The 27,383-nt window shown below is 40.2% G+C and overlaps 1 protein-coding gene across 1 annotated transcript in view; it reads left to right on the top strand.

The window, feature by feature from the left end:
- Positions 1-27,383, top strand: part of PAPPA (pappalysin 1) — a 370,045-nt gene that overhangs the window by 198,524 nt on the left and 144,138 nt on the right. The window contains exon 10 of the mRNA XM_044306571.1: positions 15,316-15,512. Within this exon, the coding sequence (XP_044162506.1) occupies positions 15,316-15,512 (197 nt within the window). The remainder of the gene's footprint in view (positions 1-15,315; positions 15,513-27,383) is intronic.

The following is a 27,383-nucleotide window of genomic DNA, read 5'->3' as shown; positions in this document are numbered from 1 at the left end:
TGCCAAACCTGAAGGGGTTAATTGTGCATATCATAGCCCCCTATAAGAGATCCGGGGCTGCCAGGCAGCAGGGGGCAGACCCCATCTCTCCCCAGTTTAAATTTCATTGGTGTCCAGTGCCGCCCCCCTTCCTCCCTCTATTGTAATAATTTGTTAGTGGCACAGTGTGCGCCCCCCCCTTCCGACCCTCCCCTTCCTCCCTCTATTGCTCTATTGTAATAATTTGTTGGTGGCACAGTGTGCGCCCCCCCCCCCGTCCCTTCCTTCCTCTCTCTCTATTGTAATAACACTAGGTCCGTGGATCCTCCAAAAATTAAGGAAGACCCACGGACGAAAAAACGGTCACGGATCACGGACCTACGGACCCCGTTTTTGCGGACCGTGAAAAAATACTGTTGTGTGCATGAGGCCTTAAAGATAAATTAAAAGTGCTGCATGGTCATTAACAATGATGGACTATACAGTGCGATCTTCATTATTAAATGAAAGCAGCTGTAGGCTAATTAGCTACGTGGTTCTTCATCGCAGCATGGCCGCAACCCACCCACAGCACAGTCACTCCGTGTGGCCATACCCTAAGGCAGAGTGGGCTGAGTATACCTGATTTATTGCTATTCATGGCAAAATCTAAAGTTCTCTCAAGCCTACTGAATTACACTGAGATCACCATAAATTCAACTGTAGAGCAGTAGGGTAGAAAGAGGTCTTGGAGTTGTGGTGTGCAAACCTGGAACACAATGTATATCAGTATGTATTTCATTATCACTACCTTCCATTAACCCCTTCCCGTCCAGTGCTGTAATAGTATGGTGCAGGGGACGTGACTTTCCGCCCAGCGCAGTACTATTACGGTGCGCTGATTGGGCGGGTGCAGGAGCTCCCTCCCGTTCCCCATCAGGTTCCGCGTTGCTGTGACAGGGACCCGATGACAGGGAAGGCAGCCCGATGCCTTCCTTAGGCATCGTTGCTGCCTTCAGGGAGAGCCTGTGAGATCTAGCCCCCTGGATCTCACAGGAAGCAGGCTGTAAGTGTATTACACTGGTAATACATGTACAGCCAATGCATTACAATACACAAGTATTGTAATGCATTGTAAAAGGGATCAGACCCCAAAAGTTTAAAAAAATAAAAAAGGAAAAAAAGGTTAAAAATAAAGTTTTACAAAAAATATTAAAAGTTTTAACAAAAAAAAATCGTCATTTTCCCAAAATATTGTTAATTTTTTTTTAAATATAGGGAAAAAAAGAAAAGTAGACATATTAGGTATCGCCGTGTCCGTATCGACCGCCTCTATAAAATGTCACATGACCTAACCCCTCAGGTGAACACCGTCAAAAAATAAAATAAAAACTGATAAAAAAAAAAAAATTCGGTTCAACACCAAGCGATCAAAAAGACGTATGCCCCCCAAAATAGTACCAATCTAGCTGTCACCTCATCCCACAAAAAATGAGCTCCTACCAACTATGCCTCTCAGACTATGGAAACACTAAAACATGATTTTTTTATGTTTCAAAAATGATTTTATTGTGTTAAATGTAAAAAAAAAAAGGTAGACATATTAGGTATCGCCGCGTCTTTAACAACTTGCTCTATAAAACTACCACATAACATAACCCCTCAGGTTAACACCGTAAAAAAATAAAAATGATGTACAAAAATAAATTTTTGGTCACCTTAGATCACAAAAAGTGTAATAACAAGTGATCAAAAAGTCATATTCACCCCAAAATAGTGAAAATCTACCTGAGACAATCTTTCAAAAAAAAACTAAAAACTATGATTTATATATATATTTTTTAATGAAATTATTGTGTAAAACTTAAATAAATAAAAAAGTATGCATATTCGGTATTGCCACCTCCGTAATGACCTTCTCTATATAAATATCACATGACCTAACCCCTCAGGTGAACACCCGTAAAAAAATTAAATAAAAACTGTGTAAAATGTCACCTTACATCACAAAAAGTATAATAGCAAGCTAGCAAAAAGTCATTTGCACCCCAAAATTGTACCAATCAAACCATCATCTCATCCCGCAAAAAATAAGATCCTACCCAAAAAAAATAATAATATGGATCTCAGAATATGGAGACACTAAAACATGATTTTTTTTGTATCGTTTGGTAAAACTTAAATAAATAAAAAAAAGTATACATATTAGGTATTGCTACATCCATAATGACCTGCTCTATAAAAATATCACATGACCTAATCCCTCATGTTAACACTGTAAAAAAATAAAAATAAAAAGTGTGTCAAAAAAGCAATTATTTTGTTACCTTACATCACAAAAAGCGTAATACCAAGCGATCAAAAAGTCATATGCACACTAAAATAGTACCAATCAAACCGTCGTATCATACTGAAAAAAAATTGAGCCCCTACATAATACAGTTGCCCAAAAAATAAGGAAAACTATAGCTTTCGCAACATCGAACCACTAAAAACACTTTATTATGTAAAACTGAAACAAACAACCAAAAAATGTAGTCATATTTGGTATTATTGCGTCTGTAACAACCTGCTATATAAATAGCACATGATCTAACCTGTCAGATGAACATTGTAAATAACAAAAAATAAAAAGGTTGTCAATACAGCTATTTTTTGTTACCTTGCCTCACAAAAAGTGTAATATAGAGCAACCAAAAATCATATGCACCCTAAAATAGTACCAACAAAACTGCCACCTTATCCCGTAGTTTCCAAAATAGGGTCATTTTATTGGAGTTTCTACTCTAGGGGGGCATCAGGAAGTCTTCAAGCAACTTAAAATTATCCCAGTGAAATCTGCCCTCCAAAAACCATATGGCATTCATTTCATTTTGCGCCCTGCCGTGTGCCCGTACAGCAGTTTACAGAAACCCCATATGTGGTCATAAACTACAGAATCAAGGCAATAAATATTGAGTTTGTTTTGGCAGTTAACCCTTGCTTTGTTACTGGAACAAAAATAGATTTAAATGGAAAATCTTCAAAAAAAATGAAATTCTGAATTGTCATCTACATTTTCCTTTTACGAACTTTGTTAACCTAAAGGTTTAGTTTCTAAAATGGGGTCAGTTTTGGGTGATTTCTATTATGTAAGCCTCACAAAGTGACTTCAGACCTGAACTGGTCCTTAAAAAGTGGGTTTTGGAAATTTTCTGAAAATTTTTCTAGATTTGATTCTAAACTTCTAAGCCTTATAACGTCTCAAAAAAATAAAATGTCATTTTCAAAATGATCCAAACATGAAGTAGACATATGGGAAATGTAAAGTAATGACTCTTTTTGGAGATATCACTATTTATTATAAAAGTAGAGAAATAGAAATTTGCTAATTTTTCAAAATATTGGGTAAATTTGGTATTTTTTTATAAATAAAAAAGAAATATTTTGACTGAATTTTACCACTGTTATGAAGTACAGTATGTGACAAGAAAACAATCTCAGAATGGCCTGGATAAGTAAAACCATTTTAAAGTTATTACCACATAAAGTGACATGTCAGATTGGCAAAAAATGGCCTAGGCAGGAAGGTGAAAACTGGCCCGAGGTTGAAAGGGTTAAGTTACTAGAACATAAACCTACCCTTTAAACCCTTGACAGGATCTGCCATACAAGTATGGCAGATGTCATCTCTTTAAAGATGATGCCGGCTCTGGAGCAGAGCAAGCTCCATAGTAACCGGGTGACTGTCGTTTCAACATGTCGGTACAAACGTGTCGGTACAAAATCTGTGATCACCAATAATGTCGATTACAGAAACCTAAGCCCTCAGATGACATCTTAAAATCTGACCACGACATCTAAGATTGAAAAACCCAGGAATGCTGTGCTTATGGGGACAGAACTCCTTCACCTCACTGAGAATAAGGCTACCAGGACTATTACGGGTATATACGGGTGTATTTTATACACTTTAAGCTTTAAAATCACATTAAAGTGTGGAAAAAGCTATCTAATTATTGCAAGTTCATGTACTCCAATGGAGCTAAAAAAAAAAGTAAAAAACAAAACAATGGTTAGAAATGTAGTCCTGGTTGTCTAAATCTATTAACTATTGTTCACAATTTTAATAAAGGCATTATGGGTAAGCTAAGACCCATAAATCTATACTCATGTGAAAGTATCCACATTGCATATATGTCCATGAAATGGGACAATAAATATCCTGAAAGCACATTGCCCAGTAAATTGACCTGATAGATAAAGAGATCAGTTTTATTTAATTTTGTTAAGGTCATCAACTCAAATTAGATGACGGTTAAGTCATACAGCATGGCCTCCCTCCACCACCATCACTTCTACCCCTCCCAGGCTCTCTCTGTCTCTGTTGTTGACAGGTACATTTCGTCTTATACCTTGGCTATATTCTGTGGATAGTTTACAGACCTTAGTGACTGTAAATTAATTAGGATCTTTTGTGTTTTCTCTCAGTCCTGTTTTAATCAGATAACGTTGCTACAAACTATCCAAGAAGAAGTATACTGACTCAGTCAGGCTGCCCTGGCCTTTCAAGAACACAGCGCTAGGGAAGAGGAAATAAAAGGACTGAGATTGATCATTTTTATTATAATTCTACTTAAGTAAACTAGTGGTAAAACATTGTATAGTAATTATAAGAATGTACTCTGCGAGTAGGTAAATTAATTAAATTAATGTAATAGTCATAATCGGTAAATAGTATCTTGAGCCGTGGGATCAATATGCAGTACAGTGCTCCCTCAAGATCCAATGTTCTCAAGATACAATATTTTCAACATAGAATAGTCTTTTTTGACCCATTGTAAGTTGAAACCAGACTCAACATACAATGCTTCAGACTCAGATCCAACCAATCAAGGCCACTTCTCTGGTAAAATAGCTTCATTTTCTCTCATCTTGGATGACATTTTGGGGCTTTGGAACCAATTACTCAAGTTACAATGGTTTCAACATACAATGGTCGTCCTGGAACCAATTAATATTGTAACTTGAGGGATCACTGTACTGTCATTTACATCTATATACTGTCAAAAAGTTTTGTTTTTCTATCTTTATAAAGACTGTGCACTTTTGAAACCAACTAGATAGTCACTCTCTGTTTGCATGCAGGAAAATGGGACAGAGGGAGTGGAATAACACAAGAAAACAGGGTCAGACTACACACAGGGTGTGTTTGTAGTCTGTTATCATGGCGATATGGGACAAGTAGATTAGAACAGAAGTATTGTATACCAATCTGTAGGACTTTGCTTTATGAAAAAAAAGAAAAAAAAAAGCTATTTTAATTGCATTAGAGCGATAAAAGTGCATATCTCCTTAAAGATGAAGTACTTCTTTTTTGAGTTTTTCCATAAAATATTTGTAGACGCATTAGTACATGATAAAAACATGATAAGGAATAGACTGGTGGAAGATGAACGTTGTTGTTCAGAGAAGTTATGTTTTTTTAAAAAAATAAAATAGCAATTTGTAATGGTAAAATACAAGTACAGTATCTCAAAAAAGTGAGTACACCCCTCACATTTTTGTAAATATTATATCATATCTTTTTCAGATATGACACTTTGATACAATGTAAAGTAGTCAGTGTACAGCTTGTATATTAGTGTAAATTGGGCGTGCCCTCAAAATAACTCAACACACAGCCATTAATGTCTAAACCACTGGCAACAAAAATGAGTACACCCCTAAGTGAAAATGGCCAAATTGTGCCAAATTAGTCATTTACCATGCCCGGTGTCATGTGACTTATTAGTGTTACAAGGTCTCAGGTGTGAATGGGGAGCAGGTGTGGTAAATTAGGTGTTTTCGCTCTTACACTATGGTCACTGGAAGTTCAACATGGCACCTCATGGCAAAGAACTCTCTGAGGATCTGAAAAAATGAATTGGTGCGCTACATAAAGATTGTCTAGGCCAGTGATGGCAAACCTTTTACAGACCGAGTGCCCAAACTGCAGCCCAAAACGCTCTTATTTATCGCAAAGTGCCAACATGGCAATTTAACCTGAATACCAATATAGTATATCTTCCATGTACTTTATCATTTAGCTATAATAGCCTGCCTACATTCAGTGTGCTGCTTGTGCCATTCATAGTGCGCTTTGTGCTGATGAATGGCAGGAAAAGTCTAAGGCATATTGGTATGCCTTAGACTTTATCCAGGGTACGGGTGCCCACAGATAGGGCTCTGAGTGCTGCCTCTGGCAACCGTGCTATAGATTTTCCACCACTGCCCTGAGCTATAAGAAGATTGCCAACACCCTTAAACTAAGCTGCAGCACGGTGGCCAAAACCTTACAGCAGTTTAATAAGACAGATTTCACTCAGAACAGGCCTTGCCATGGTTGACCAAAGAAGTTGAGTGCACATGCTCAGAATCATATCCAGAGGTTGTCTTTACAAAGTATATGTACAGTACAGACCAAAAGTTTGGACACACCTTCTCATTCAAAGAGTTTTCTTGATTTTCATGACTATGAAAATTGTAGATTCACACTGAAGGCATCAAAACTATGAATTAACACATGTGGAATTATATACATAACAAAAAAAGTGTGAAACAACTGAAAATATGTCATATTCTAGGTTCTTCAAAGTAGCCACCTTTTGATTTGATTACTGCTTTGCACACTCTTGGCATTCTCTTGATGAGCTTCAAGAGGTAGTCACCTGAAATGGTTTTCACTTCACAGGTGTGCCCTGTCAGGTTAATAAGTGGGATTTCTTGCCTTATAAATGGGGTTGGGACCATCAGTTGCATTGTGGAGAAGTCAGGTGGATACACAGCTGATAGTCCTACTGAATAGACTGTTAGAATTTGTATTATGGCAAGAAAAAAAGCAGCTAAGTAAAGAAAAACGAGTGGCCATCATTACTTTAAGAAATGAAGGTCAGTCAGTCCGAAAAATTGGGAAAACTTTGAAAGTGTCCCCAAGTGCAGTCACAAAAACCATCAAGCGCTACAAAGAAACTGGCTCACATGCGGACCGCCCCAGGAAAGGAAGACCAAGAGTCACCTCTGCTGCAGAGGATAAGTTCATCCGAGTCACCAGCCTCAGAAATCGCAGGTTAACAGCAGCTCAGATTAGAAACCAGGTCAATGCCACACAGAGTTCTAGCAGCAGACACATCTCTAGAACAACTGTTAAGAGGAGACTGTGTAAATCAGGCCTTCATGGTAGAATATCTGCTAGGAAACCACTGCTAAGGACAGGCAACAAGCAGAAGAGACTTGTTTGGGCTAAAGAACACAAGGAATGGACATTAGACCAGTGAAAATCTGTGCTTTGGTCTGGTGAGTCCAAATTTGAGATCTTTGGTTCCAACCACCGTGTCTTTGTGCGACGCAGAAAAGGTGAACAGATGGACTCTACATGTTTTGCTGGTGACACTGTTGGGGATTTATTCCAAATTGAAGGCAAACTGAACCAGCATGGCTACCACATCATCTTGCAGCGGCATGCTATTCCATCCGGTTTGCGTTTAGTTGGACCATTATTTATTTTTCAACAGGACAATGACCCCAAACACACCTCCAGGCTGTGTAAGGGCTATTTGACCATGAAGGAGAGTGATGGGGTGCTGCGCCAGATGACCTGGCCTCCACAGTCACCGGACCTGAACCCAATCGAGATGGTTTGGGGTGAGCTGGACCGCAGAGTGAAGGCAAAAGGGCCAATAAGTGCTAAGCATCTCTGGGAACTCCTTCAAGACTGTTGGAAGACCATTTCAGATGACTACCTCTTGAAGCTCATCAAGAGAATGCCAAGAGTGTGCAAAGCAGTAATCAAAGCAAAAGGTGGCTACTTTGAAGAACCTAGAATATGACATATTTTCAGTTGTTTCACACTTTTTTGTTATGTATATAATTCCACATGTGTTAATTCATAGTTTTGATGCCTTCAGTGTGAATCTACAATTTTCATAGTCATGAAAATAAAGAAAACTCTTTGAATGAGAAGGTGTGTCCAAACTTTTGGTCTGTACTGTATGAGTGTTGCCAGCATTGCTGCAGATGTTAAAGGGGTGGGGGGTCAGCCTGTTAGTGCTCAGACCATATGCCTCTTCTAAGGATGATGCACAAGAAAGCCCACACACAATTTGCTGAAGACAAGCAGACTAAGGCCATAGATTGTCCTGTGGTCTAATGAGATCAAGATAAACTTATTTGGTTCAGATGGTGTCAAGTGTGTGTAAAGGCAACCAGGTGAGGAGTACAAAGATAAGTGTGTCTTGCCTACAGTCAAGCATGGTGGTGAGAGTGTCATGGTTTGGGGCTGCATGAGTGCTGCTGGCTGTGGGGAGCTGCAGTTCATTGAGGGAACCATGAATGCCAACATGTACTGTGACATACTGAAGCAGAGCAGGATCCCCTCCCTTCAGAAACTGGGCTGTAGACCCCAAACATATGTCCAAGACGACCACTGCCTTGCTAAATAAACTGAGGGTAAAGGTGCTGGACTGGCCAAACAGGTCTCCAGACCTAAACCCTATTGAGTATCTGTGGGCCATCCTCAAACGGATGGTGGAGGAGCACAAGGTCTCTAACATCCACCAGCTACTTGATGTCATCATGGAGGAGTGGAAGAGTATTTCAGTGGCAACCTGTGAAGCTCTAGCGAACTCCATGCCCAAGCGAGTTAAGGTAGTGCTGGAAAATTATGGTGGTCCCACAAAATATTAACACTTTGGGCACAATTTGGTCATTTTCATGCCGAAAATGGGTGTTCATAGAAATCATTGGTCCCCATAGCAAGAATCTGAATTGGGTCCCCGCCACCGCCCACCCCTGGCCCATCCCACCTTCTGCCATGGCTCCTACCCTGCCACACCCCTATTTGCCAATAAATAAATACAATGTAAATATAACTATTAAAAAGTTATAGGGGTCAGAATATGGTGATGTAAAACATTATTTTTTTTTCGTTTTAATCTATTTTTACACTATTTAGACATAAACAACCTACACATATGTGGTATTGTAATTCCTACTGACCCAGAGAATGAAAGGCTCAGGTCAGTTTTGCCACAAAGGGAACACTGTAGGAACAAAACCCATAAACCAGTGTAGGAATTGCTTTTTTTTCCAATTCCACACCATTTGAAATTTTTTACCCGCTTCCCACTACATTGTGGCCTGTTATTGACTGTCGCCCACATCGCTGGATGTTTTCATCTGTGTGACAAGGCATGCAGTGGCGGCCATGCCAGCATCAGGAGCGATGCTGTACTGGGGAGTGAGGTAACTAAGATGCCCCTTTTACTCCTTGCTGCTCATGCTTAGTATGCATAGTCACCAATCATCCCCCCTCCCCCACTGCAAGGTGACTGAGTGGGGATGTGCTGCTGGGCACACGGTCCTCTATCAGCAAGCAGAGTTCATGGGGGAGGGGGAACAGACTATCCTGAGTCCTCTACTTGAGCATATAATGGGGGAGGGGGCCCTGCCCTGACTGAGAGGGTGGCCCGTGACAGAACAGAAGACAAGTGGGCGGGCAGCCTCAATGCCCCAAAAGTTACTAGTTAATATACTATCTGAGTCTGCAGATGTAGGAGACGGGGCCTCCCATGCGCTAGGGGCCTCTCCGTGCCACGGGCCCCATAGCAGCTGCGTGGTCTGCCTATATTCGCAGTACGCCACTGGGTTTAGACTAGGGATCGACCGATATTGATTTTTTAGGGCCGATACCGATACCGATAATTTGTGAACTTTCAGGCCGATAGCCGATAATTTATACCGATATTCTGGGACTTTTCATTTTTGAAAAAAAATTTAAATTCCCACAAATCTGCTGAAAATTAATGTTTATTGTTAATGTGTATTTTTATTTTTTTTGTAAATCTTTCTTTTTCATTTATATTTAATATTTTGGTGTTTTTATTTTTATTACTTTTTTTTTTTTTAAACTAACTTTTAGCCCCCTTAGGGACTAGAACCCTTGTCCTATTCACCCTGATAGAGATCTATCAGGGTGAATAGGAGCTCACACTGTCCCTGCTGCTGTGTGCTCTGTGCACACAGCAGCATGGAGCTTACCATGACAGCCAGGGCTTCAATAGCGTCCTGGCTGCCATGGTAACCGATCGGAGCCCCAGCATTACACTGCTGGGGCTCCGATCGGAGGAGCAGGGGAGAGGGGATCCTGTGGGGGGGTGCACTGCGACTGGGGTGGGGAGCGCACCACTGCTTAATACTGGGGGGGAGGGGGGGCGCACTGCGCCACCAATGCTTAATACTTGGGGGGCTTGGGGGGGGGGGGAGGCGCACTGCGCCACCAATGCCTAATATTGGGGGGCTTGGGGGGGGGAGGCGCACTGCACCACCAATGCCTAATATTGGGGGGGAGGGGGGGCGCACTGCGCCACCAATGTCTGATACTGGGGGGCTTGGGGGGGCGCACTGCGCCACCAATGAAGCTTAATCTCTAATTTATTCATATACAGGAGGCGGGAGCTGGCTGCAGGATCACATAGCCGGCTCCCGACCTCTATGAGCTGTAGCTGCGATCCGCGGCACCTGAGGAGTTAACTACCGCAGATCGCAGCTACTGCTCATAGAGGCCGGGAGCCGGCAATGTGATCCTGCAGCTCCCGCCTCCTGTATATGAATTAATGTGAGATTAAGCTTCATTGGTGGCGCAGTGGCCATAGCTCCTCCCCTCCTCTTGTCCCCTGTCCTCCCATTGGCTGGAGCGGCAGCAGCAGCACAGGGGTGCTCCTTCTCCCCTGTGCTGCTGCTGAGGGAGCACGGAGAGCGCTGTCAGCAGCGCGATCTGTGTTCCCAGTACGCTATCGGAATATCGGCAAAATAAATGCCGATACCGATAACGTTCAAAATCCTGAATATCGGCCGATAATATCGGTAAATCCGATAATCGGTCGATCCCTAGTTTAGACATTAATGGCCATGTGTTGAGTTATTTTGAAGGCTCACCAAATTTACACTGTTAAAAAAGCTGTACACTGACTACTCTACATTGTATCAAAGTGTCAGATCTTCAGTGTTGTCCTATGAAAATATATAATAAAATATTTACAGAAATATGAGGGGTGTACTCACTTTTCTGTGATACTGTAAAAATCAATCATTTTCATGTCCAATCTTGATTTAAAAAAATGGGAAAAGAGTGAGCACTGCACAAAATGAATTCTAGTAAAGCAGTCTAACTACAGGATCTATATGTTCTAGAAAGTATTTTGGAACACATGAGTGTGCAAATTATGTGTAAAAACGAGCCACAGGAAACTTGGTAGTAATTTTCAAAAAAGAGAGTCCATAGATGATTGTTTGTGCACCTGAGAGGAAAAAAAATTATGCTGTTGGGCTATGCGGGAATGTAAGGTATGCGCCAGTAGAGATGAAACAGATTACCAAGACCCTTTTGGAAGTAAGTTCCTCTGGGGTACATTGTGAATGCTGTATTTCTCTAGAGCACATTTTTTAAATAGAGATAAAGAAGAGTCAACTTTGTTGAGAACTTGTCCAAATAAAGCTCTGACTCATTCTGCCAAAAACTTGGCATCAAAACATTATCACAAATTGCCATCTGGATATATGCAAGAGTTATTCTTTGGGGTTAAGTATGCTCTAAGAATTCAAATACCTAAAACAATGCTTGCACATATTTGTCCCGTCTTTTTCTCTCGGATGGATAGTGATGTGGCATGAAACTTGTTGTTGGAGCTCTTTGTTCAAAAACAGACACGCTCAACAATAACGTGTTTTTGTCTGCCTTTGTGCAGATGTATGTACAGTACTTTGAAATTGCATGCTCACATCAGTTCCATATTTAGAGAAGGATAACAGGAATTGGTTTTCATCAGAGTGTCGGGGCAATCAGTTTTGAGTGATATCTGGCTCACATATGTCAGTCTTGTGTTCTTCATGGAATTATGCCCATGTCACCTAGGTTGATATCCTGACTATCTAGTTCATGTAGCTGAGTAATGCTTTTGAACCTCATTTGGCAATTATGTGATTTTAAACATTACTTACTACAAGCATTCGGGTAGAAGTATATGCTATTGGTTAAAGGTGCTAGAAACAGGATTTATTAAGACATCAAGGGGGTTGTGCAGGGGATTTATATATATTGATGACCTATCCTCAGAATAGGGCATCAATATCTGATCGGTGGGGTTTCAGTTCTCGGCACCCTCCCTGATCATCTGTTTGAAGAGGAGGCGTCGCTCCAAGCAAGCACTGCTTCCTGTTCATTACGCTACACGTCATTTTCCTTGCATCAGCAGCACATTGTAATGGAGCAAGTACTTGTATATACACTGCACCGCCAAACTTCCGACTCAACGGGCAGTGTAATGAAGAGAAAGTGGGTTTGCATGGAGTGCCTCCTCCTCCTCTTCAAGCATCTCATCAGATATTGATTAGCTATCCTGAGAATAGGTCATGCCTGCACAACCCCTTTAAAGAGGACCTTTCATGTTTTTTTATTTTTAGTTTAGATAAATACCTTTACTTGCGTGGTACCCCCTGCTGATGCTGCCACCATCCCAGTTTTTTTCACATATTGCTACTACGCCCCGCTGTGCCCCCCTTGCAGTTTCCCCACTATGTTAATACTGAGCATCGGTACAGGGAGGAGGAGACGCAAGGGTTCCTCAGTGGGCGTCTCCTCCTCCCTGTACCGATGCTCAGTATTAACATGCTCAGTATTAACATACTGAGCAGGAAAACTGCAGGGGGGCACAGGGGGGCATACCAGCGATATTTGAAAAAACAGGCAGGTTGGCAGCATCAGTGGGGGGTACCCAGCAAGGAAAGGTATTTATCTAAACTAAAAAAATACATGAAATTATTCTTAAAAAAAGGTACATTTTGGTAGCATATCACAAGCCTCCTGGACTGGTGGGCATGGGGGGGCGTGGGAGTTTTCAAGGTATCTCTGTAAGCCCCCTTTGCCACAAAACTCAACTTTTAGTTAATTTTGTCACACTTTCCACTTCTCTAAACTGTGGTTAGGAGAAAGTGGAACAAGAACAAGGCTTCCTTCACCATTTTACCAATGAAAATGCCATAGAAATGGCTTGTTTCTTTCCATACTGCATGTATATTTTATGGTGCTTTATGGGTGACTTATTTATAGGAGGTTTTTTATATCTCTATACAGAAGATGGAAAACACCCTCCCCAAAAATGCCATGAAAAAAAAAGATTAAAAAAAGAGATACAGCAGTCGCTCGTATGTCCTGCATTTATTTCCTATAGTCAAAAATCGCACCAAAAATCATGTGCACAAAAGTCACAAAAAGTGCTGACAAGCATCATTAAAAACATGTGTGAATCCATCCTTAGACCAGACATCTACATTGTCATTGTGCATCTCTCTATGAGGCGTGCCAACACAACATCTGATTAAACTAAAGTCACAATTCCAATTAGCACAATTCATGTTATGTGGTGAGAACACAAGGAAGGAAAAAAGATCGCAGTCCTTGAATAATGCATAATTATAAATATACCCTTTGAGGCTTCTCCAGCAACAATTAATAAAGCAACAAATCCACAGGGTAGGATGCACCACCTCCAAACAATGGATGGATACATTCAGATTCAGAGATTTCAAAGTCTTGTGATTCAATCCAGGTTTTTAGTTCTTCAAGTACAGTATGTGAATGGTGGTCAGAACCTCTAACACACACCACTCGATATTGAATGCAAAGCATGGGGAATAGTGCAGACCAAACAATAACTTGAGAAAGGGAACACTTTATTCCATATACTCACACTTTTAAAGGCTCTACAAAGGCGTTTTCAGGGGATTGTACAGTCTGCACCATCTAAATATACTACAGTTTGTCACAATTAGACTTGGATTTGAGCTATGTAAACTGATGGGAAGGTTCTAAAGGATTTAGCAACTTTTATCTAAAACGCCCTCACATGGATTGTGGGTTTTGCACAGGGAATCCCCATGTCACATGCACATAGTACTTTCGAATAGCAACTTCTTATGGTTTCCAGGAGGTATGGTCCCAGAAAATGTAAAAAGAAGCTTGTTTCTCACTTTTGAGGCCAGGGCTGACAGTGTACATGCAACATGATACAAGGCAGGCAACTAGTCAATGGGCAAAATCAGGAAACAGTCCTTATCAAATCCAAAAATGCTGTGGAAAGCCAAGCAGCCAGACAAGGAGAAAGCAGTTGGCTACATAGCTAGCTGCAGTGGCCAGCAACCCGTAATACAGCATGAGGCTTATTACACCAACCCATGTCTATAACAATAGATTAATTTCATAGGTTAGAGTATGTTCCCAGGTTAGACATAGCAAGCAAAAAAAATAGATACAGTATTGTCTTAGTATATCCTAGCTATATGGCAACGTTTCTGTTCTGACCACATATACATTTTTGCAATTTCATTTTGTACTTTGTATGAGCTGTTCTGAAGCATTCTGTTCTAGGAATATTAAGTACACTAATCTATTCCTAAAGAGGAAACCCAAAAACATAGTGCACTAAGCCAAGTACTTGGACAATCTCTGTCTGCAGTTATCCTCCCTAACACTTTGCAAACCTTGGCAGGCATGTTTATTGGGGTCTTAGGCAAAATTAGGAACAAATTAGCCTCCGTAGAGATCAAATTTTAGGACTGTACTGTTTTGTTAGTTTGAAAAAAATATATATACTTCTTTTTGTAGATCAGGCCTATATTATTTTTATTTTAATGTTCATTTTTTTTTTTTTTTTTTACTGAAGTTTTGCTGTTATTATATAACTACAAGGTAGCAGTGGGCAGGCCAGAATCTTAAAAGCTGGTAAAGCTGGTGTAAAGCCAGCCAGACAAACTAACAGGAAAGATTCCAAGGAGCAAATAGTTATTCATACGTAAGGCAAATACAAGTGTTCACCTGTTGGTCTCTGTTCATAACTACATTTTCCACTTTCCATCAGGGGTTCTGGTATTTTTACTAGAAGAAATATTGGAAGCCTCACATAGACCTGATGAAATCTAAAATAAGTCCAAGTGATCCCTCAGGTTTTGTTGAGCTCTGTTTGAAAACAGATCTGTCATACCTTAGCTGCCATGGCTCTTTTGTGAGTCTTGAAATCTATGCCATAAATGTCCAGAAGATGTGGTTTCCACTTCTGGGACCTACAAGTGTCTTTAGAATTGAGGTCCCAAGAAACAGTTGAGGTTGCGTCTGAATGGTGCATTCAGGCTACCCTAAAATATGCCTGATATACCTTTTATATATGTGGTCATACATTTGCTGCGTTGCCGATTCAATAGCCTAACAAAAATCATATTTCTGCCCATGAGCTTCCCATATAAATTGTATACAGTATCTTACGTGTTACAGATTTCTTTTTCATACAGATGAACCCAGCAGATGCTATTTCCATGATGGTGATGGAGTCTGCGAGGATTTTGAAAAGATGACAAGTATTAAAGACTGTGGGGTATACACTCCAAATGGATTTCAGGATCAATGGGCCTCAAACATTACAGTGTCCCACCATAATGACCAAGAGTGCCCTGGATGGGTAGTCATTGGTCAGCCTGCAGCTACTCAGGTAAGCAACCAAAAATATGGTACAATCCCATAAAATACTTCTAGTAAAGCATATATCAGTTAATCATACCAAACATTATGTGAGTTTTTAACCCTGTAGACATTTCATTTTAATATATGAAGAGTATTGGGAGAGTTAGTATGCTTTTGCGCTTTTATGCCCTGTGGTCAATTGATATGTAGCACAGATATAGCCTATAGCTGACAGCTTTCTATTCCGACCTGCTTAGTCGAACATGGATATGTCCTGTATAGGATATGTCTGGCTTTGAACAGACATTTCTGGCAAGGGTTTATCTGCCCAAGTACAAAAGGATTGTGCATGTTGTTTTCCAAGTGCCCAATCTTTATCTTACCTGAAATGTGCTATAAGGAAAGAGTCAGGAGGACACCATATATATTAGATAGTTGGTCAACATTAATCCAGTTTGTATGACTGGCTTCAAAATTGCTGGTAATCTTCAGATAAAGAATCACTGGCTCTATGGAGTGAGGAGCAACCTCACTGGTCAACTTATAAACCATAAATTGCTAAAATTGCTATTGATGGTATCATACATTTACCCTAATTTTAAGGTTACAAATGTATATGGATTAGAGCTCTAAATCCCCTGGATACATCTGAAGTAAAATTATATAATTCTGGCATATTCTTCATATAGCCACCAAAATGGGAAAAATAAATTATACAGTTAGCCTAAAAATAATTAGCAGAATGATTTGACCTAAAAAAAAAAACAGGATGTTAACAGGTGGGCATTTCATCTAGTGTGTCCATAATTCTGCCAGTGAGCAGTTACATATGGAAATCCAATAGCCTGTTCTTATTTATAAGGCCTCCTGCTTCCCGCTTTCTTTGCTTAGTTTAGTGCATTGTCAATAGGGAGTAAATCTTGATAGTGTATTATTCAATTCTTTGTCCTGACTGGCACCTACACCCCCCTCTTGTTGCATACTTTTCCTTTGGACCTTGGTGTGCTAGGCTGTCTGTCTCATAGACTCACATTAAATTGATGGTTCACCTATACTTATAGATTGTATTTGCTTTTACAGCACCTCTCTACCATTTAGCTATTATGTGAATTGTTTCCTTTACAAGCAGTAGCAATTCCAGTAACAAAGATAAGCTGGCATAGGTAAATCAAATTCTCTGTGGCTGTTCCCCCTGGTGCCAATAACAGAATACAGTAGCTATTTATGACATTTGTGTTCAGTCAATGAAGGATCAAAGGAACTTCCTTCATGGCAAGTCATGGCTGCCTTCTGCATCTAGGGACATAATAATTGCTCTTATAAAGAGACCTTCAATAGGCGGCACTAGAGAGACAAGTTTCCTTCTTGCTAATTTAAAAAATATATATAATTTTACCATGTTAGACAGTAAATAGAAGATCTAAAAATGAGTTTCCTTAGTGGTTGATACCTTTTAATGACTTACAAAAAAGATGAAAAAGTTTCTTCCTCGGGCTCTTATAACACAGCATGAGGATTTGAATATTTATATACAGCAGTGAATAGGAATAATGAGGTGGATGAGACAAGTGATGTAAAGCAGATCAATGTGAGTAGAGGAGTAAACAGACAGTTGTAGCAATAAATTGTTCTAGCAGTTACAGATAAGGAATGAAAGTTTTATTCTTCCCTGATATATGTCCAGTCCATGAATTTGAAGAACCTAGAAGGATTCCTTCTTTCATAAAAAAAATATGATGGACTTTTTTACCCAAAAATTTCTAACTTGTAAAATGGGATTGGGAAATATCATATTTTAGAGAATTTCTTCAAATGCAAATCTCTAAATCTCTAAGGTAGAAGTAAGAGCCTTCCCTTTAAAATTCTTCCTGTTCTCTTTCCAATAATAATTTCATACATTGAATGATCCAGAACTTCCACTCACCCCTCCCCAGATTAATCTCTGTGAACTATTGCTGTGCTGTACATGACTACATTTCTTGTTGTAAGATTCTTGTCATGAAATAAACACCTTCAAGGCCAGATGGTTGTGTTGTTATTGTCTCCGCTGGTGACCTCACAAGCAGTGGAGAACGCTGCAAATTGGTCAAAAACAATGGAAATGACATCTGTCGTCCAGCTGTGAGTTTGTGTAACTGCGACATATGTTTTTGAGATTTCTTGCATGGAACAAACAAGGTGTCTTCTTCTAACTCTACATTCTCATTTTATTGCAAACGTATAACAAAATAACTAAATTGCTACTTACGGTCTATAAGAATTGTATTAATAACATTATGCTTAAGGGGGTTGTCCCACGAAAAATGTTCTACCGTTTTCAAACCTCAAACTGAATACTTTTGTAATTGCCACCTGCTGTTTGTTTTTTCTTATTTCTTTGTCCGTCTCACTAAGATGGTCGCACATGCTCAGTTTCATCCTGAGCTGCAGTAGAGTGGACACTCCCCTTGAGCTAACAGCTTGATATAAATCTAGCAGAGCAATGAATGAGATCTCTGGATCCATGTGAGGTACAGGGCTGGTTCTAGCTTTGTTAGGAAGATACTGTCATGTATTATAAGATTTTCATTTTTTATATTGCTCATGGGATAACCCCTTTAACTATAATGTATGAATTAAAAGCTATGTGGATGTTTTCTGTGCTAAAGAGACACCACCACCACTTCTGACCCTGACGAAGCCATTGGGCGAAACCCGGGCCGGGCGGACAGCGGACTGACTCATATTTTATGCTGATATCAAGTGCTTGTTTGTGAGTACAATAAATAGGTTTTCATTTAAAAGTACCGTGGATGCTGCACTATGTTGGTGTTTCTTTGAAGGTGCTGGAGTGTATGAGATTTCGCTGGGCAGCGTGGAGCGAGGAACAGGGAGCCTGCCTGTGATAAACAAATTTTTAGTTGATACATATTGCATAGGTTACATATAAGCAAAGGTTTACCTACATTCAATTTGATGCAATTGTTCTTATAAATACAATAAATTATTGCATAGAAATATATGAAATGTTCCCTTCTTGCACCAGAGACCCCTTACATACATACATAACCTTTTCCCTTGTTAATTTTGATTATTCCCTCTTTCTGCTGTCTATTTTTGACGGCTAGGGAGACAAAAATCAATGTTATCATTTTTGTAAGACAATCAAGTGTTTAGAGATGAAACAGAAGTGTCCTAAGATAACCCTGGATGAAGACAATGCATACCATAAGTTTTTCCCATGTAATTAAAAAAACGATGCTCTTTCCCGCTGAGAAGACAGGAATCATTCTCATTGTTTAAACTATGGTTCCATACGGCTTTACTACTTATTTGATATTCATTCTTTTAACTCTATGGAATGTGATATTTTATCCATCACTACTAGTTTACTTCATTTAGATTTGGATCATTATATATATATATATATATATATATATATATATATATATATATAACTTTCATTTAAACTAGAGTACTCTAGTACTCTATCTATATCAGACCATATTTCAGACTTCACTCAGAACCATTGTATCCAGACTTTATAGTCAAATTCAGGTTGGTTGTTGTAAAGCAACAATATTTAGTGTTTAGTGTTCTTAACTGTACTAGAAATAAGCTTTTGAGTAAAACACTGCACATCATGGCAGGCTGTTTCTCAGTTCTTCAGTTCTTTAGTATTTCTCACATGGGAACAAAGTAAGAGACCATATGCAACATAAGAAAAACAGTGATAAAATAATACAAGCTGAGGAAGATGTTATAAATAGAGATGAGTGAATAAAAAAAAAATTGATTCGCCGGTTTGCAGAATTTTTGGGGAAAAATTTGGTTCGATCCGAATAAATTTGCAGCGAATTGTGTTAAAAAAAAGGCTATTTCCTATCTGCAGAGAGCCTTTATAGTAGTGTAGAACACTGTGCCTTGCAGTAACACGCATAGGGAGTCTGCTGTGGTAGTGAAATAATACTGTGAGTCAGTATGACGTGCACACTTCACTTATTTGGGCAGTCACTGGGCCAAAACTGACCAAATAACTCAAGTATGAACTCGGCCATACAGGTCGATATTAGCGCACTCCTTTTGCACCGTCGACAGCTGATTCCACATAGATGTCTACAGAACCTGTTCTATTAAACGCTTATGCAAGTAGAGCCTCCCGACAGAGTGGAGAGGGTGTCAGCAGTAAATTTGTGTTGACGTCACTGATTATTTTGTCCTTCCTTTGATCCATCAGAACTATAACGCACAAAAAATTGATCCTGTCTGTGGCGCATCTGCCTTCACTCTGTTGCATTTTGTCAGTAATCCATCAGTATTGCTAATGCCCAAAAAACAGGAGTGAATCCAAAACAGAGATGAAACGTGAACTGAATATTTGCATGTCTTCTGTGTTTTGTACTCACTCCAGCTTTTGGCTACCAAATCATAAGCCAATTCTATATATTTCTATTTTTTTGAACAGGGGAGAAAAAACGATGTTTATTTAACAAACAGGACATTAATGTAACACAGATAAAATAAAGCAAAGAAGGGGCAAAGCCACAAAATTTAAAAGAGAAACTGGAAAAAAAAATTGCTTTATCAACAAGAATGGATTGATGACCAGTGTCGGGGTGACTATGATGATAATGCATATTAATCATGAAATGTATGGAGTTATGGATGATAACTGGAGGACAGTCCAGCAAACACATCGAGTCCAGCTCATTCCTACAGTGCAGGCTACACAATCACAGCTGGAAGGTAACTGGTCGGTACAGGCAACACCCGAAATCTTTATAAATAAGCCTTAGTATGTGTAGGTCTGAAAGCCGCTGTAACAGAGCAGTAAGAAGCAGGTATAACATGTAGTAAGCACTGCAGGGATCATGTCTAAGAGATGTAAGATGTCCGTGGGGGTCCCTGAACATTGTGGACAAGGCCTGAGATGAGAGTCGTCCATGGGTTCAATAGTGGATTTTATTAATGGCCATCTCAGTGATGAATCCCAGCTCTCGGATTAGGTGGTCCTTACTGAGGAACTTCACTTTTCCTTCACAATGCGCTGATGGCAGGCACCTTGATGAGCTGGGTTGCTGATAAGTGGATTCTAAAGTGTCTTAAGAACTGCAAGTAAAGACATTGGAATAAATTGGCAACTTCCTCCAATGTGACCTTGTCTCTTGATTCATGAATATCATTCTATAAAGGTTTGAAGTCCTCTGCGTGGATGGCATAAGAAATGTCCGAGCTCTGTGGCCGACACTAATCCAGACACGTCATAACCAGTCCACGTCGCTGCTAGCCACATAAGCTCCTGAGAACTGATCACCAGCTTACCGAAACAACAGTCAAGGTTTCTCTGGAACCACGTCCCTATGATAGCCGTGAGCACCTCGGAGCCATTATACAGGAAGAGCGGGAGGCAAGTAAATGTCTTTGGTAACACCTCCAATAGATCGTCCTCTGTGTATGTCCTGCAGAACCAACCTGTCCACACAATCCAGTCCTCTGTGCTTGCCTTGGTGAGTGGAGGCTTGGATGAAATCTGTATGAGCACTGCCAGTGGACCTCTGTCCTTTTCTTTGAGTCCAGGTAAACAGGAAATGTGGCTTTTAGGTTCAGCTCTCATCCCACTTCAATGGCAAGACCCTTCTGCTTCTCGGCAGCTATGTGGGCAGACAGTTGCTTGGAATACTCTTTCAGTCTTGTGTATGATAAATTATACATCGGTGCCACGCTGTACAGAGTCCATTGTTTATGAAGCAGCAAAGAAGCCTGTGCCAGATCAAGAGTTTTCTCCAAAGGGGTGCACTGCAGGATTTTTCTTTTAGACATGCTTCACAATACAGACCGTCGACGTGCAGAGGTAAAGTTTCTGGGAGGATATCTCAAGCTGTGAAAATGACTGCTCCTTCGTGCCGGTGACCTACTTCTGGGGGTTAACAACCCATCGGTTGGTATTTGCATATCCTTGCGATAAATTCTGATAGACAAATGTATCAAACTCTAGTGCCATCTTTCTAGGCGCCACTTCTCCAGTCCCCTGACCAGCCAGATTCACCAGCATCTGTTCCAGGACATGAAGCAGTGGAATGACATCGTTCATCCCGTAGTCCTGGAGACTGACAAATAACGTGGCCTGAGCAAACGGCAGGTGTCACGCATGAGCAGCCACTGGCTGACATCGAAGTTGTACAAGGGACTACTCCTGTCCACCTGGATCATCAAGAAATCGTTGATGGCCTTACTCTGTTCGTATAGTCGGTCTAACATACTGTATGGAGGGTGGAATTCCAATGGGTTGAAATGTTGCATATCAACCTATGTTGGGGGATGCCGTTCTGCCACTGCAGCTCAAGGAGGGTGTGCTTTGCGGTGTACGAGTGGCTGAAGTGTATGCAAAGTTTACTGGCCATCGTTAGGATGTCTTACAGATGGGTGGAAGACTTCAGGAACTGCTTGACAACCAGATTGAACACGTGTGCCATGCAAGGCGCATGGCTCAGCCCCCCTTGACGCAGCGCCGACACCATGTTCTTCCTGTTGTCGGTCACTATGGTTCCGATTTTCAGTTGTCGCAGAGAAAGCAAGGATTTTATTTCTTGCTGAAGGACACAGAGCAGTTCCTCCCCTGTGTGACTCTGTTCGCCCAGGCAAACGAGGTGCAGAACAGCATGAGAGTGATGAGAGGGGTCGCACGTGGATTGCATACACTACAAGCCTCCAGCATAATTCTTGGATCTCTATATGAATTTTTTTTATTTCTTTTAAATTGTGCAAGGGGCATAATTAGAGACATTGACTTCACAAGAGATACAGAGCAGTGGAGTTTGCTTTGAAATGAAAAATTTCATCACTGAGTAATTCGGCCCATACAGCAAAAGGAGGTGTACAGACTCCCATCAATTTTCCCAAACAAAGCCTGTGTCACAAAAAGAATTTCACCACTAAGTAGTTCAGTCCATAGCGCAAAATGAGGTGTACAATCACCCATACATTTTCCCAAAGAAAGCCTGTGTCACATAAAGAATTTCACCACTAAGTAATTCTGTACATACCGCAAAAGGAGGTGTAGACTCACCCATACATTTTCTGAAGAAAAAAAAAAGCCAGTGTCACATAAAGAATTTCACAAGTAAGTATTCGGTCCATACTGCAAAAGGAGGTGTACAATCACCCGTACATTTTCCCAAAGAAAGCCTGTATCACATAAGGAATTTCACCACTAAGTAGTTTGGTCCATACCGCAAAAGGAGGTGTAGAATCACCCTTACATTTTTGTAAAAAAGCCAGTGTCACATAAAGAATTTCACCAGTAAGTAATTCAGTCCATACCGCAAAAAGATGTATACAATCACCCATACATTTTCCAAAAGAAAACCTGTGTTACATGAAGAATTTCACCACAAAGTAATTTGGTCCAACCGCAAAAGGAGGTGTAGAATCACCCATACATTTTCCGAAAAAAAGCTAGTGTCACATAAAGAATTTCACCAGTAAGTAGTTTGGTCCATAGTGCAAAAGGAGGTGTACAATCACCCATACATTTTCCCAAAGAAAGCCTGTGTCACATAAAGAATTTCACTACTAAGTAAATTGGTCCATACCACAAAAGGAGGTGTAGAATCACCCATGAATTTTCCCCAAAAAAGCCAGTGTCACATAAAAAATTTCACCAAGAAGTGATTCGGTCTATACCGCAAAAGGAGTACAATCACCCATAAATTTTCTCTAAAAAAAAACGTGTCACATAAAAAATTTCACAGCAAAAAGGGCTTGACCACATATAACTGCACCGCTGAAAGGCAGGTAGGCCCTTAATTTTTTCAAATTTTACACTACACAAGGCTTTCCAACATATAAGTGCAACGCTGAACGACGAATATATTAATATTTTGCCTACGGAGTCCTTTTATTATGGCTTTGTACAGGGAGCAAGAATGTTACACACAATTCAGATGGAACTCTTAAGAAACTGGACTTGGACTCCAAAGCAGAGGCTCTCCTGTCATGTCTTGTGTGCTGTGGAGATCGAATGCAGACAAAGCAGATAAAAACACATGAATGTTTTCAACTTACTGAAGCTGCTTGATTTAATTGTGAATAGATGGTAAAGTCAAAGTCTGCTGGTGTGTTGTCATCAGCATCTTCATTATGTTTACTGCTGGACCCACGACAACGTAATTCGATTGAAGCAAAAGTAGGTCTACAATCAGCCATCAATTTTCCCAGAAAAAAATGAAAGGATAATGGAATTCGGTTCAAGAAGAAAGAAAGTCTACAATTACCCATCAATTTTCCCCCAATAAAAGCCTGTTTCACACAAAAAATGTCACCACTACGTAATTCGGTCCATACCGCAAAAAGGGCTTCACTACATATAACTGCAATGCTGAAAGGCAATTAGGCCCTAATTCTTTTTTACTTTTACACTACACAAAAGGCTTTTCACCAGATAAGTGCAACGCTGGACAGCGAATATATTTTTATTTCGCCACTAATACACGACAAACAGGGCTGTAAAATATATCACTGCACAGCTGAACGGCAATTAGGCCCTAATTTTTTTCAACTTTACACTACACAAAAGGCTTTTCAACAGATAAATGCAACGCTGGACGGCGAATATATTTTTCTTTTGCCACTAATGCATGGCAAAAAGTGCTTAACATATAACTGCACAAGGGCAAATAAGACATAATCTAGAAATATTTCCTTGTAATTAACCCTGTTAATGGCTTTATCAAACAGCACTTGCACCCCAATAACAAGAACGGTTTGCTGGAATGATAGAGCTGTATAATGGCAATTTGGATCCCCAGTCAGCACAGCAAGGTGCAATAGAATTGTTCCTATTACCCAGTCAGTAACCTCCCCTACTGAACCCTGTTCTAAATAAAAGTTGTGCAATGATTCCACCCTATCCTTTCACTGTACTTATAAATAATTTATTTAGCACAATGACATTTTTTCTACCACTACCCCTAGCGCATGCAGACATCTCTCCCTGCACTAAGTACACTGTTAAATGGCAGAATCTAAGATGGATGCAGCTATTTATAGGGCTGTGATATAACAGGGCTGGCTGTTGATTGGCTGCATGCATGGCATTATGGGTGATTTTGCCTTCCCAGAGTTCCTTTCTCTATGTCCTCATGCATCAGCCATTTTAGAAAAAAATGCGATTCGTTACTATGAAGCATGAGGAAATTCGCCTTCAGTGCGAATCAAATTTTTCCTGAAATTCAGAACGAATTCCACTCTGTCAGCTTCGATTCGCTTATCTCTAGTTATAAGTGAAGTTAGCCAAAGGAAGTTTGGTTTTAAATTGTACAGAAATAATATATATATATATATATATATATATATATATAAAAAGAAAAAGAGTGGCAGCATCGTCTAATAAAAAAGCAAGCGGGTGCACCTAGCCCAGATGGGAATAAGCAAACCCAATGTATAAAAATAGGAAAAACGGGCAGCACTCCATGAAGTAAAATGAAAAAGAAATGTATTCACCCATAAGGCAATGCAACGTTTCGGCTCAGTGCTAGAGCCTTCTTCAAGCATTGCTTGAGGAAGGCTCTAGCACTAAGCCGAAATGTTGCATTGCCTTATGGGAGAATAAATTTCATTTTACTTCATGGAGTGCTGCCCGTTTTTCCTATATATATATATATATATATATATAGTACAGACCAAAAGTTTGGACACACCTTCTCATTCAAAGAGTTTTTTATTTATTTTCATGACTATGAAAATTGTAGATTCACACTGAAGGCATCAAAACTATGAATTAACACATGTGGAATTATATACATAACAAAAAAGTGTGAAACAACTGAAAATATGTCATATTCTAGGTTCTTCAAAGTAGCCACCTTTTGCTTTGATTACTGCTTTGCACACTCTTGGCATTCTCTTGATGAGCTTCAAGAGGTAGTCACCTGAAATGGTCTTCCAACAGTCTTCAAGGAGTTCCCAGAGATGCTTAGCACTTGTTGGCCCTTTTGCCTTCACTCTGCGGTCCAGCTCACCCCAAACCATCTCGATTCGGTTTAGGTCCGGTGACTGTGGAGGCCAGGTCATCTGGCGCAGCACCCCATCACTCTCCTTCATGGTCAAATATCCCTTACACAGCCTGGAGGTGTGTTTGGGGTCATTGTCCTGTTGAAAAATAAATGATGGTCCAACTAAACGCAAACCGGATGGAATAGCATGCCGCTGCAAGATGCTGTGGTAGCCATGCTGGTTCAGTATGCCTTCAATTTTGAATAAATCTACAACAGTGTCACCAGCAAAGCACCCCAACACCTTCACACCTCCTCCTCCATGCTTCACGGTGGGAACCAGGCATGTAGAGTCCATCCGTTCACCATTTCTGCGTCGCACAAAGACACGGTGGTTGGAACCAAAGATCTCAAATTTGGACTCATCAGACCAAAGCACAGATTTCCACTGGTATAATGTCCATTCCTTGTGTTCTTTAGCCCAAACAAGTCTCTTCTGCTTGTTGCCTGTCCTTAGCGGTGGTTTCCTAGCAGATATTCTACCATAACAGTTGTTCTAGAGATGTGTCTGCTGCTAGAACTCTGTGTGTCATTGACCTGGTTTCTAATCTGAGCTGCTGTTAACCTGCGATTTCTGAGGCTGGTGACTCGGATGAACTTATCCTCCGCAGCAGAGGTGACACTTGGTCTTCCTTTCCTGGGGCGGTCCGCATGTGAGCCAGTTTCTTTGTAGCGCTTGATGGTTTTCTTGACTGCACTTGGGGACACTTTCAAAGTTTTCCCAATTTTACGGACTGACTGACCTTCATTTCTTAAAGTAATGATGGCCACTCGTTTTTCTTTACTTAGCTGCTTTTTTCTTGCCATAATACAAATTCTAACAGTCTATTCAGTAGGACTATCAGCTGTGTATCCACCTGACTTCTCCACAACGCAACTGATGGTCCCAACCCCATTTATAAGGCAAGAAATCCCACTTATAAAACCTGACAGGGCACACCTGTGAAGTGAAAACCATTTCAGGTGACTACCTCTTGAAGCTCATCAAAAGAATGCCAAGAGTGTGCAAAGCAGTAATCAAAGCAAAAGGTGGCTTCTTTGAAGAATCTGGAATATGACATATTTTCAGTTGTTTCACACTTTTTTGTTATGTATATAATTCCACATGTGTTAATTCATAGTTTTGATGCCTTCAGTGTGAATCTACAATTTTCATAGTCATGAAAATAAAAATAAAAATCTTTGAATGAGAAGGTGTGTCCAAACTTTTGGTCTGTACTTGTATATAACAGAAATATAATATAAATTTATATATCTACACTCATTGACAAAACAAAATAGCGTGGCACCAGGAGTTTCTGGAATCAAATTAAAATTTATACAGTACACAGTGTGAATGTAATAATGACACAAGATTACAATATGATGGCAAAAGGATACTTTTACTGGGAAAAACTGTGAGATTGAAAGGAGGCTGTAGGTTGCTGAAGCTGACATCCCCGCTGATCCCACAAATGCTCGATTGGCGATAAATCTCGGCAGGCCAAAGAAGTGTGGCAATCTGGTAGAGATATTCCTGGGAAACTCATGCTCTAAGCGGGCAAGCATTATCCTGCTGAAAAATCCCATGAGAGGCAGCACATATGGCCACAGAATGCCCTGCATATACACTACGTGCAGAATTATTAGGCAAATGAGTATTTTGACCACATCATCCTCTTTATGCATGTTGTCTTACTCCAAGCTGTATAGGCTCGAAAGCCTACTACCAATTAAGCATATTAGGTGATGTGCATCTCTGTAATGAGAAGGGGTGTGGTCTAATGACATCAACACCCTATATCAGGTGTGCATAATTATTAGGCAACTTCCTTTCCTTTGGCAAAATGGGTCAAAAGAAGGACTTGACAGGCTCAGAAAAGTCAAAA

The sequence above is a fragment of the Bufo gargarizans genome, chromosome 9 (assembly GCF_014858855.1).
Source record: "Bufo gargarizans isolate SCDJY-AF-19 chromosome 9, ASM1485885v1, whole genome shotgun sequence".
Lineage (NCBI taxonomy): Eukaryota > Metazoa > Chordata > Amphibia > Anura > Bufonidae > Bufo > Bufo gargarizans.
This window is presented reverse-complemented; position numbering and strand designations above follow the sequence as displayed.